General features: G+C 45.7%; 1 protein-coding gene across 1 annotated transcript in view; it reads left to right on the top strand.

Annotated features, from left to right (window-relative positions):
- The window catches only part of IGDCC3 (immunoglobulin superfamily DCC subclass member 3), a 113,700-nt gene that overhangs the window by 77,912 nt on the left and 23,342 nt on the right, over positions 1-12,446 (top strand). Inside the window, exons 6-7 of the mRNA XM_082198429.1 lie at positions 276-434; positions 6,769-6,934. Of these exons, the coding sequence (XP_082054555.1) occupies positions 276-434; positions 6,769-6,934 (325 nt within the window). The remainder of the gene's footprint in view (positions 1-275; positions 435-6,768; positions 6,935-12,446) is intronic.

The following is a 12,446-nucleotide window of genomic DNA, read 5'->3' as shown; positions in this document are numbered from 1 at the left end:
TGTGGCATTCGGATAAAATTTATTAATGATTTTTAAAAAAACACAACTGAAGTTGAAAGCTAAAATCTGTTCAGGGCTGTCTCGAAAGAGAGTTTGGGTTTGACATAAGGGAAGCATATCTCCTCATCCCATTTCTGGTCCCTTAGAGTGAGCCTGGTTGTTCTAGGGAAAATGGTGCCTTGCTAGATTAAGCGAGAGAGAGTTCCAGGCTCCTTCGCACCGTAAATACCAGACAGACCCAGGGTGTAATTTGCTCTTGTGTTTCTCCAACCCAGATGGCCGACCGATTGGCGTTGAAGGAATTCAGGTCCTTGGGACAGGAAACCTGATGATCTCTGACCTCACTGTGCAGCATTCTGGGATATACGTGTGCGCAGCCAATAAGCCCGGCACGAGGGTGAGGCGGACAGCCCAAGGAAGGTTGGTGGTGCAAGGTAAGGCAGTCAGGATCGGGATCCCTCAATTGCTAAGACACCAAATGGCTGTTTTCACAAGTGAAGCAAAGTGTAAATGGTGCCCTTGGATTTCCTTCAGCTAGAACAGAAGAGTGACATTGACTAGCATGTACACTCAGTTTTTTAAAAATGGTCTCTTTCACTTCCTATACTTCATTAGCAACATTTTACAAGTAGCGCATTTCAAGTTAAGAGTGTTCCTGGCGTCACATGAAGAAATGTCCAGTGTCTGCTTCCTCATCATGAATGGATTTTTCATTTTTAAAAATAGTATAACTGTGTCCTGGAAATTTCCTCTTCTGATCACCTAAACAGGGTTGCAGCTGAAAATGTGGTGATAGTAACAAGGGAGTGATGAGGGAGCCTAAATGTATTTATTATTTTTGTTTTGTTGAAAAGATCGTTTATATACCATTTATTAATCCTCAAAACCTCTAAGTAGTTTTGCACAAAATTAAAATTACTTATAAAAATAGCCAGTAAAAAACCTTAGCCTAAGATTTATTTTTCGAAATAAAATCAGTTTTAAAACCTACATTATAAAATAAAACTACACAGTAAAATTCGTGCCAAATTAACATGTCTGGGTAGGCTTGCTTTAAAGAAATGTTTGTGGCAGGTGGTGAAAATGTGCCTCCCTTCAATGTAAATGGGCAGGGAGTTCCAACATTCACGGGGTGCCACAGTGAAAGATTGTTTGCTTGCAAGTGCAAGAGCAACCATTATGTGGCACTTGAAAAATGCCAGTTCCACAGACCAAAACAGTTAAGTGGGCAAGGTGATCCTTCATGCAAACTGTTCTCAAGCTGTTATATACTAAGCATGACACCTTGAATTACACCTAGTAACAAATCAGTGGCCAGTGCAACTCTCTGAACAGAAGTCTAACACACTGACAGGGCCTCACTTTTGTCAGCGATTGTGTTGCAGCTTTCGGCACTGACTGCAATTTCAGGACCAAGCGCTGAGCCTCTTTCCCCATCCCTTAAACCTACAAGATTTGACTTGGCCAAATACCTTCAGCAGTCTGGCATTGTTCTGTACTCTTTGACCAGAGAGCACTGAGGTTGATGTTCTGCAGAGCAATTGGATAGAAAAGGACAACCGAAATAACTGAGGTGAGGGAACGATATCGCTATGAAAAAAGCTTGCAGCATTTGGGACTTTTTAGGTTCAAGAAAAGGTAAATGAGGCATAACAATTTGTTTGTTTTTTAAATCTGGCATGGCATGAAGAAAGCAGAGATAGAAAAGTTTTTCTCCCTCTCTCATAACACTAGAACTCAGTCAGGGGCTGAGTCGAATGTTGGAAGATTCAGGACAGAATCTCAGATTAACTCAGATTAGACAAATTTATGGAGGAGAAAGGTACCAGTGGCTACTGGCCATGATGACTGTTCTTTACCTCCACATTTAGAGCCAGTAATGTTTCTGAATACCAGTTTCAGGAAACCTCAGCGGGGGGGGGGGGTATATGCTATAGTGCTCAAATGCTGCTTGCAGGTTTATGACAGACCACTGTGAGAACAGGAGGCTGGACTAGATGGGCTTTTCTTATATTCTTAATGCTGTCTGCCCTTACCTCCTTCCTTCTCCCTATGTAAAGGGGCTAGAAGCTTAATTTTTCCCTTTTGTTTTGGGGAAAGGAAAAAAAATGAAGCTGAAAATTTAGTGAGAGAGCTTAGTTCCATGCTCTCCTGTAGCTGCAGCCTGTGACTAAACCCCTCTGCTGTGTGGCCTGTGCACCAGGGAAATGTGGGGGCTTTTCTCTCCCCCCACCAAAGGCAAAATCCTTCTAACGGCGGACCTGAAAAGCCATTTTTAATGACCTTGGCCAATGCTGCCCCAAAAGGACTTTCTCAAATGTTTGCTGTGCGTCCAGTCTCCATGGTGAAGTTTTTGCACAGAGAATGCCTTTTCCAGGGTTTGAGGAGGGGAGGGATGGGGAGAGAAAAGGGGAGCAACACAGCTGGCAGCGCAGAATTGAATGCTGTTAATCCTTTCCCTGATTACGAGCCCTCGGCTTCGCCTTTGAAGTAGCCCGTTTCCAGCAGCCCGCATTCTCATCAGCTCCCCTCGTTAACCGCTTGGTTTGATGAGCCTCTGAATCTCAAATTATCTCTCTCCCACCTGAGCGGCCTAATTGGCCATTTTCACAGGGATGGCCAGGCAAGAGGTTTTTTCCCCCTTTGGGGCAGTGGGGAAGGAGATCTCTTTCTGCTAACATCCTTGCCTCCAAACGACATTGTTATAGCCCCCGTTATAGCCAGACCCATTGGCCCGAAAGACCCCCTTCCTTGGGCTCCAGTAACTTGGTGCCATCCTGTGCCGTTCGCAAATGATTCTTCCAAACAACCATCCCCAAGTCAGTTGCGGCCTAGAAAGAAAACAAACATAGGAACAAACAGAGAGCACATGACATGTGCAGAAGGTCTGGCAGGGCTGGGAACACCCCTTCTCTAAAAGCCAGGAGAGATGCTGCCACTGTAGATCCACTGTTGAACCAAATTCCCTTGGGAGGAAGAGCAGGATACAAATTTAATATATAAGCAGTTCTATTTTTCTAGAAAAAGAGGTGCTGGAACTCAGCATGAATGCCTCCCATAGTTCTCTTATCAGAGCAATGGCACCTACCTGAGAGGTGCTGGAACCCCATATAGAAGTAAACAAAAACAATTTGACCCGAGGGCTGCATTTCCACCTGGGCAACCGTCTGGGCCCCACATGCCAGCGGTGGGTGGGGCCAGAGCCAAAATTGGATGGAGCAATTCCTATCAATTTCAGCGTTGTATGGTAGGCTGGTTTCCATTCATATTTGCATACACCTCTACGAACAGGCCTGGTGGATCTGGCCAATGGCCTATCTAAGCCAGCATCCTGATCACGCTGCTGCAGACCAGATGCCCGTGGGAAGCTGACAAGTTGGAAATGGGCGCAACAGCACTCTGTCCACCTGCGCGTTGCCTCTGAAGTAGAGGTAAACCTAGCCATTGTGGCTAGTAGCCATTGATTGGCTTTGTCTAATCCTCTTTGTAAGCTGCTCTCTATCCTCCCATCTAGGGAAGGGTGAGGCATTACAAAAATTCTAGGACAAAATTCCAGCCAGGCAAAGACACTCAAGGAGAGGGTACAAAACAGAGATAGAGAGCCTTGGAGGGTACATCCAGTCCCCGGGCCTGAAGTTCCTCATCCCCTATGTAGACAAGCCTGAGCTTGCATGCGTTGACATAATATGAGGCAGCTCCCCACATCCCTTGGAGAGTTATGCTGCATTTACACCATACATTTAAAGCACATGGCTTCCCGCAAAGAATCCTGGGAACTGTAGTTTGTTGAGGAGCTGGGAATTGTGGGTCTGTGATAACTACAGTTCCCAAGAGCCTTTGAGGGAAGGCATGTGTTTGTGTGTGTGTGCAGCTGCAGTCTTACTCATTGCAGTTGGCCAGGTGAGTGAAAGGTCGGCCATCCTCTGTCTGCAACACAGCTCTCAAAGCAGTTGGGCTGGAGGAACCATTATCTACGAAAGAAGCAGAATGTGAGGAGGAGGAGGAACGGCTGCTGCTGACAGAGGATGACCCGTTCAGCAGCCTTGATGTTAGGGTGTCCTCCTCCTCCTCCTTCACCCTTTCCCAGACACTCAGAATAATTTATTTTTGCAGCAGTGAATGGGCTGCTGATTTGAAGGCACCACAGGGTCTGGGGCATATCCATCTGCTGGTTTTCATCAGCTCACACACTACGTTCTCAGGTAGACACAAACGACATCCTGAAAGCAAAAGGTGTTAAACAAAATGCTTGTTAATAACTCATGCCGCAAGTGGGCTGGTTGAAGGTTTGGAGCAGTAAATCAGGGAGTGTCTGGAACATATCCAGAAGCTGCTGGTGTAATGCAAAAGACTCAGGATTGCAGAGAAGTGGGAGAGAGTGAGGAAGGAAAGGGGAGAAGGGCCTTGCATGCAGGAGGTCTCAGGTTCAATTCCTAGTGTCTCCAGTTAAGGCTTGAAATATCCCCTACCTGAAAAGCCTCAGAGAGTCACTGCCAGTCAGTGTGGGCAGTACTGAGCTACGTGTGGCACATACTTCCATGTTCCCATGAAGGGCTGGGGGTCTCAAACAAAGAATCCCTCCCCTGTTCTTGTTGCAGTAGCTGCTGCTTTCTGTACCCACAGAAAATCTCTCATTCCAGTTATTAGCTACTTATTGTGATCCACTCATTATTATCTTCCTTACATGAGATGATAACAGACTCCTTCTACACTTTCAGTAAGCTTAGGTGCTCCCTTTGCAAAGTTGGCATTCTTTCCTAAAGTATAAAGAACTGTTCTTTTGACAGTAGCATAGAACTAGCCTGGCAAAGGAGTTCATTCATTCATTCATTCATTCATTCATTCATTACACTTGAATCTTGCCCATCCAACTAAGGTCACATCTATACCATACATTTTCCGGCCAACCTAGCAGTTCGAAAGCACGTCAAAGTGCAAGTAGATAAATAGGTACCGCTCCGGCGGGAAGGTAAACGGCGTTTCCGTGTGCTGCTTTGGTTCGCCAGAAGTGGCTTAGTCATGCTGGCCACATGACCTGGAAGCTGTACGCTCGGCCAATAAAGCAACCCCAGAGGCGGTCACGACTGGACCTAATGGTCAGGGGTCCCTTTACCTTTTTTATACCATACATTTGAAGTGCTATGATACCACTTTAAGCGGTCATGGCTCCCTGCAAAGAATCCTGGGAGATGTAGTTTGCCAAGGGTGCTGAGAGTGGTTTGGAATCCTCTATTGCCCGCTCAGAGCTACAGTGTCCAGAGTTCCCAGGGAAGAAGGTTTGATTGTTAAAGCACCTTCGAAATGCTTATTTATTCCCAGCAATCATTATCTTTTAAGCCAACTTAATACAGTGGTATTATAATCAAGTTCAGTTGGGGGCGGGGGGACAGGAACATCTCCCTGTACTAAATGTTAAACCAGCTTCTTCTGTCTCCCTTCTGTGACTCTCTCAGAGAGTCCTTTTGATTTCCTTCCTTTGATCCCTGCAGCAGACAAGTTTCCTATATTCCTCTCGGTTCTCTGACCTCAGATGTTGGGAGTCTCATTTTCATCCCTTGTCGCAAATGAACAAGCTCCGTATAGGAGAATGGTTAACAACTTAAGACATACAATGACAAAATGAAGAGGGTGTTTCTTTTTGAGGCAGGGAGAAAGAAGAACAGATTGAAAAGAAACAGGGATCCCTCCCAGCCACCCATCCTTTCTGTTGTTTCCAATTAGCCATTTGGTGTCATAAGAGACCGGACAGGCTGGTGAATATCCAGATGGGCACCAGCATCCTCTGACTGAAGCAGAGGGGGGTGGACAGAAATGCTGGTCCTCCACAAGTATGCTGATACCTTCCTCTTGTTTCTCAGTTGCCCCTTTTTGTCTACAGTGCCGTGAGCCGTCTAGGGAGGCCAAATGTAAAAGAAGGCAAGGCTCCTGAGCCTTTAGTAGCTGGGTAGAAGAAGGGGTTGTTGTTGTTTGAGAGATGTACTTTGCACAACTAACTCTACCTGCTGAAATTCCCTTTTCTGAACACCAGTAGCTGGACCCACTACATCACTCCCTGCCTGAGTTAATAGGAGGGATGGTGCTGGTTCTAAATTCACTTCCTTCTGCTCTGGGGATTACAGGACTGGGCATTCCTTTCCAGATCATGCCATTCATTCATTGGTAATTTTGTTCATATAATGCTTTCCCACAAATGGTGAAAATGGGTTGCAATAAAGAAAAAGGGGAACGCTTCTCAAAATCAGCCGTCACAAGAACACACTGTTTTTGTCTGTGTGGCCACTGTCTATTTCCCCACTGAGTGCTCCAGGTCATTGGTGGCAGAGCCAAGACTGGCTGGAAATCATGCTGTGCCAGTCCAACCATATAACCCTCTAGCTCTTTATGCAACTTTCTATGCATGTGTATTTGAAGGCACAATGGTCTTCGTAGAGGGAGGCCAATACAGGCACCCCCCAGGGCACTTAGGCCCTGGCATCTCTCTGGGCATCATGATGATGCCATTTCCAGCAGCTCCCATTCATTTATCTGGGTCTAGCACAGGAAAACATTCACCTCTGCAATAAGCTTAGTTTTCTGCCTCCCCCACCCCTAGATAGATAGATAGATGATATAGATAGACAGATGACAGATAGATAGATAGATAGATAGATGATAGATAGATAGATAGATAGATAGATAGATAGATAGATAGTTGAAAGATAGATGATATATAGATGATATATAGATAGATGATATAAATGGAGCCCATGTTTTCCTTTGTCTTTGCAGCTCCTGCAGAATTTGTACAGCACCCGCAGTCTATTTCCAGGCCCGTGGGGACCACTGCCATCTTTACCTGCTTGGCACAGGGGGAACCTCCTCCGCAGATAACGTGGCTGAAGAACGGGCAGATTTTAGAACCTACGGACCACATTAAGCTAAAGAACAACAACAGGTAAATCACTTATGTGTAGATCTTAAGATTCTCTGGGTAGGGAATGCCAAGCAGACTGAATGGGCCGAGTCCAGTGTTCTCTGTCTGCTAGTACAAGGGTCCTTGTCCTAGGGAACGGGTGAATACCTCCTTCTTCCAACAGGCTTCTGGGAACTGACTTCTTTTAAAGAAAGGGCTGCTGTTGTGCTGTTTTGATTGTTATTATCTGTATGTTTTTAATAGACCTATTATTATTATTATTATTATTATTATTATTATTATTATTATTATTATTATTATTTGCTACCTACCCGAAACCCATTTTCTGGCCTTAAAGTTCAGTCTGCCTCACCCCTAGCAGCAAACCCAGGAGTGTAAGGGCTGGCTGTGATAACCCTTGTGGGTACAGGGTAGGCACTCTCCACATGCTCAGAACCCCTTTAATTTAGTAGCATTTGATCATATGGCTGGCAGAACGTATGTTTTCAGTCAATGTCTTCTGTACCTCAGAGGACTCTCCACATGCTTGTAGGCCCAACAAGACACCGGAGGAGCTTTGGATCATGACAACAATTATTATTATTATTTTCTTGAAGCTCATACACATCTGTTAATATGCTTAACACTGTTATATCACGCTAAGGAGATTATATGAAGCTACAGGGTTTATCCCTCCAGCGCTGTTATTTCTCTCTGTATTGTTGCCTGTTATTTCCATAGAAACCGAAACCCACTGACCAGTAATTTTCACACTAGGCTCACCCAGGCCTGCTATTTCCACCACACAAATATCACTCTGTACTACGGCATGAAAATGTGGTTCTTTGGTCTTTTTTTGCTTTCCCTGGCGAGATAAGAGGCCCGGATTCAGAGGAAGTCGGTCACAAGGACACTTATTACCTCAAAGTGCAGGGAAGGGAGGTCAATTTGACCCGCAGTTGGGAAGCAAACTGTTAAACCCCTGTTGGAAAACGCTTCTGCAAAAACCAATGCCACTCATTGCAGCTTCCAGCATAGGTTAATGCAATTTTCCCCAAACTGGTACCCTCCAGGTTTTTTTTGTAATGCAACTCCTTGCAGGTGCATGCTGCAGAGAAAGAGATGACAGAAAAATTGGTTGCCAGTTTATTTCTGAGTCCAAGTCAAGGTGCTCATGCTAGTATTTGTGGTTGTTGTTTAGTCATTTAGTTGAGTCCAACTCTTCGTGACCCCATGGACCAGAGCACGCCAGGCATTCTGTCTTCCACTGCCTCCCGCAGTTTGGTCAAACTCATGTTTGTAGCTTCGAGAACACTATCCAACCATCTCATCCTCTGTCATCCCCTTCTCCTTGTGCCCTCAATCTTTCCCAACATCAGGGTCTTTTCCAGGGAGTCTTCTCTTCTCGTGAGGTGGCCAAAGTATTGGAGTCTCAACTTTAGGATCTGTCCTTCCAGTGAGCACTCAGGGCTGATTTCCTTAAGAACGGATAAGTTTGATCTTCTTGCAGTCCATGGGACTCTCAAGAGTCTCCTCCAGCACCATAATTCAAAAGCATCAATTCTTTGGCAATCAGCCTTGTAAATGACTCAGGTGTAATGATTCATGGGAGCCAACGTAACGAGTCCTGCTAGCGCAATGGGACTTCTGCCCTCTCTTCCATGGATGAGCTAGAATTTGAACCCAAGTCTGTCCACTCCTGTTCTTGACACCTTAATCACTGTGCAGCATGACAAAGTTCTGTTTCTTTCAGACAGTGCTGGAGCACGTTGTAGGGCCCCATGTCTATTCAAGAAGAGCTTATAGGTCTATTGTAACCCCCTCCCATCCCCACCCCGTGGTGAACTGGGAAAACACCCTGGAAAACACCCAGCAGTCCTTTGCGGGATTGAGTTGTTGCAATACATAAGCATTATCTTTTCATGGAGGAGCGCCTTAAATATATTTCCAAGAAACTCTTTGGCTTTGCAGGATGCAATTTGAAAATGACTGGCATAAGAAAATAGGAGGAGTCTGCTGGATCAGGCCCATCTAGTCCAGCATCCTGTTTTCACAATTTGTCCACTCCTCTTTTAAAGCCATCCATGTTGGTGGCCACCATTGCCTCCTGTGGGAACAAGCTCCATTGTTTAGCTATGTGCGGCCTAAAGAAGGACTTCCTTTTGATTTGTCCAGAATCCTCCATCATTCAGCTTCATTGGATGTCCCCAAGTCTGAGAGCTATGAGAGAGCTTGAGCGTTATGAGAAAGGGAGCAAACCTTTCCTCTACCCACTTTCTCCATACCAAAAAGGGCCTAGATGAACCAAGTGGATGCGGGTGGCACTGTGGTCTAAACCACTGAGCCTCTTGGGCTTGTCGATCAGAAGGTCGGCGGTTCGAATCTCCATGATGGAGTGAGCTCCTGTTGCTCTGTCCCAGCTCCTGCTAACTTAGCAGTTCAAAAGCACGCCAGTGCAAGTAGATAAATAGGTACCGCTGCGGCGGGAAGGTAAACGGCGTTTCCATGCGCTCTGGTTTCCGCCACGGTGTTCCATTGCACCAGAAGAGGTTTAGTCATGCTGGCCACATGACCCGGAAAGCTGTCTGCAGACAAAAGCTGATTCCCTCGGCCTGAAAGTGAGATGAATGCCACAACCCCATAGTCACCTTTGACTGGACTTAACCGTCCAGGGGTCCTTTACCTTTACCTTTTTTTTAATACTAGGGGTAAGTTTCCTACAACCAATACCTCCATGATTCCCAAACCCATGATGCCGAGAAGTCCTTTTCAACTATTTTTGAGGTGCTGGATGTTATTGGAAAGGAGGAGTTGCAGAAAGAAGCCAGGTTTCCTGGGATGCTTTCCTCATCCTTTCTCTCCCCTTCCTCTCTCCTTCCTCTTAATCTCTCTCTCCCTCTCCCCCAAATCCCTTTGTTTCACGCTTGTGTGCATGACTAAACGGTATAGCCCCGTTCGTTCCAAGCAGAATCAGTTTGCATAGTGGCCTTCGGATGTGCACTTGGGGAGGGGGAGCGGTATTTGTCTCTGTAATGATGGGATCTCTTATCTTGCAGTTAATGAGTCCAGCTAAACTGCAGCCTGAGTCTCTTAATTAGATTACATGCTTTCCCCTACTGAAAATTTCATTGGATTAAAACTCATCATATAGTAATAAAAAGACTGAATGCCCCTGAAGGATTTCCCCCCCTTTTTTTGTTGATTAGAAGAGGGCAGGGGAAAGAGCAATGAAAATTGGGGGGAAGTAATCTACCCCAGATTGAACTGTTTACTAATTAATTGGCAGTATTATCTAAATGATCTCCTCCTCACTTGTTGGATAACAAATAGAAGAAAATAAAGCTAAATGAAAAGTGTTGGGTCACAGGCAATGGCTTTCCTTTTCCGTGGACGCTTCCCAAAATTCTAACTGGAGCTTTCCCCATAATTGCTATAAGAACTTAAGGAGAGCCCACATGAATGACATATTGTAAGCCTACCCAGTCCAGAACCCCTTTCCCACAATGGCCAACCAGATGGCCCAATGGGAAATCCACAACCAGAACCTTGAGTGCAACAGTGCTCTCATGTGAGCCAGGAAGCTCCCAGCTTCTATATAATTCTGAGCACCATCTCACTCCCAAACTCCAGCCTTCCTGACCTGGGGGAAAGGGAGGGTTTCTCCATGAGAGAAAGAACAAGGAAGCCTACAGACTTCCAACTGTAGTTGGCCTCTCCAGTGCCCCAGACAGCAAGCCCATTGACCAAGGATGATGGGGAAAGTTTGTTGGGGGGTTTTTTGGACAAGAGGTTCAGAGCAGCCTTCTGCAATGTGTTAACTTGCCAGAGTTGCAGATAACAACTCCCACCAGCTTCAGCCAGCATGGCCGTGAGCTTGTATGGGGTGTGAGGTGAGAAAATGTAACAGAACGAAGGTGCATTGCTTTATTTTGGCCTGCTCTGTGCACATCAAGGGCCGTGTATCTCTGCTTGGAGCAGTGGTGGTGAGTCATCTGCAGGGAAGAAATAAATTATCTTAAAGGGTCTATATCGCCAAGATGCATTTACCACAACGGCATGTAGCAGATGCAAAGATAACTCCTGATATTGATTTGTGTGTGTGTGTGTTCCTTGTATTTACAAAATGGTAATTAAGTGGGTATTATTTATTAATTCTGCCAAAAAGCAATGCTGAGCCCTGGCCAAGGACTTGCTCTCCTCCATAAACTAGCACCTTATGAACAACTATTCCCCATCCCCACCTCTCCCCTATTAACTCTCTGCTTCCCCAGACATCGTAATGTTCACTGGTCGCTTCTTGAATGTCTTTCTTTGAGATCACTCAGCACCAGAGGCAACACACCTGATGGAAGTTGTCGTCCATCAACACCTGGAGGGCACCATATTATATCTTGCTGCTTTAGCCATCATGGTCCATGCTGCTGTAATCAAAGGGTGGGCAGTCACTAGCCTTCCAGATATTACTGGACCCAAAATGCCATCAGTCACAGCCAGCTTGGCCAGTGGACAGCAATGATGGGAGTTTAGCAACCCCCCGAGGACACCAAGCTGGTTCCCCTGACTTTAGGTGGAAAAGGGCGCAAAGGGTCATCTAGTCCAACCCCTTGCAAAGCAAGAGTAGGATTAGCATTGGGTACAACCTATGGCATCGTGGCTCTGCCAGGCATGGCAATGAAGAAGAAGAAGAAGAAGAGTTTGGATTTGATATCCCGCTTTATTACTACCCGAAGGAGTCTCAAAGCGGCTAACATTCTCCTTTCCCTTCCTTCCCCACAACAAACACTCTGTGAGGTGAGTGGGGCTGAGAGACTTCACAGAAGTGTGACTAGCCCAAGGTCACCCAGCAGCTGCATGTGGAGGAGCAGGGAATCGAACCCGGTTCACCAGATTACGAGTCTATCGCTCCTAACTACACCACACTGAACATTTCCTAGGGGGACTTCAGCCATACAAATCTTCTTCTTCTTCTTCTTCTTCTTTTTATGCCACTGCTTGCCATAACCAGTGAAGGATTCCTTATATGCATCAAGTCACCCTCAGATCCTGTAAGGTCAAATAATAATAATAATAATAATAATAATAATAATAGTAAAGAGAGCTTTGACAGAAGAAGAAGTAACAGGATCCAGCTTCCTCAGAATCTTGGCTTTTGCTTTTTACAATGGGCAAGTTTCTAGCTCTTCTGGTTGCAAAGAGAGACTTGGAAAAACATGCCGAGTATTCAGGTGCTGGAGCAGGGAGAAGAAGCTGGGTGAGATTTCCTGGGGGGTGACGGTGGGGCCTCAGTGCCTTCTGCATCTCCCGCCCTCTTTCCATGACAAGCAAAACTAGAATAAATTATGCAAAGGTGGCAAAGTTATGCAAAATCTGGGGATCGAGCTGATTTGCAAGATTTGCATAATATATGCATGTTGCAGAAGCCAGCTTTCCCCGAAGGGATAGGATTTCTTTTTTTCATTTCATGCAGCGTACACACAGCCCCATCTTCAACCCGCTAGGCTGCCCTTTTGGCATGAAACTTGGCTCGCTAGCATGAGCCAGTTGGACCGCACCT

Source organism: Podarcis vaucheri, assembly GCF_965113315.1.
Source record: "Podarcis vaucheri genome assembly, chromosome: 14".
In the NCBI taxonomy this organism is placed as follows: domain Eukaryota; kingdom Metazoa; phylum Chordata; class Lepidosauria; order Squamata; family Lacertidae; genus Podarcis; species Podarcis vaucheri.
This window is presented reverse-complemented; position numbering and strand designations above follow the sequence as displayed.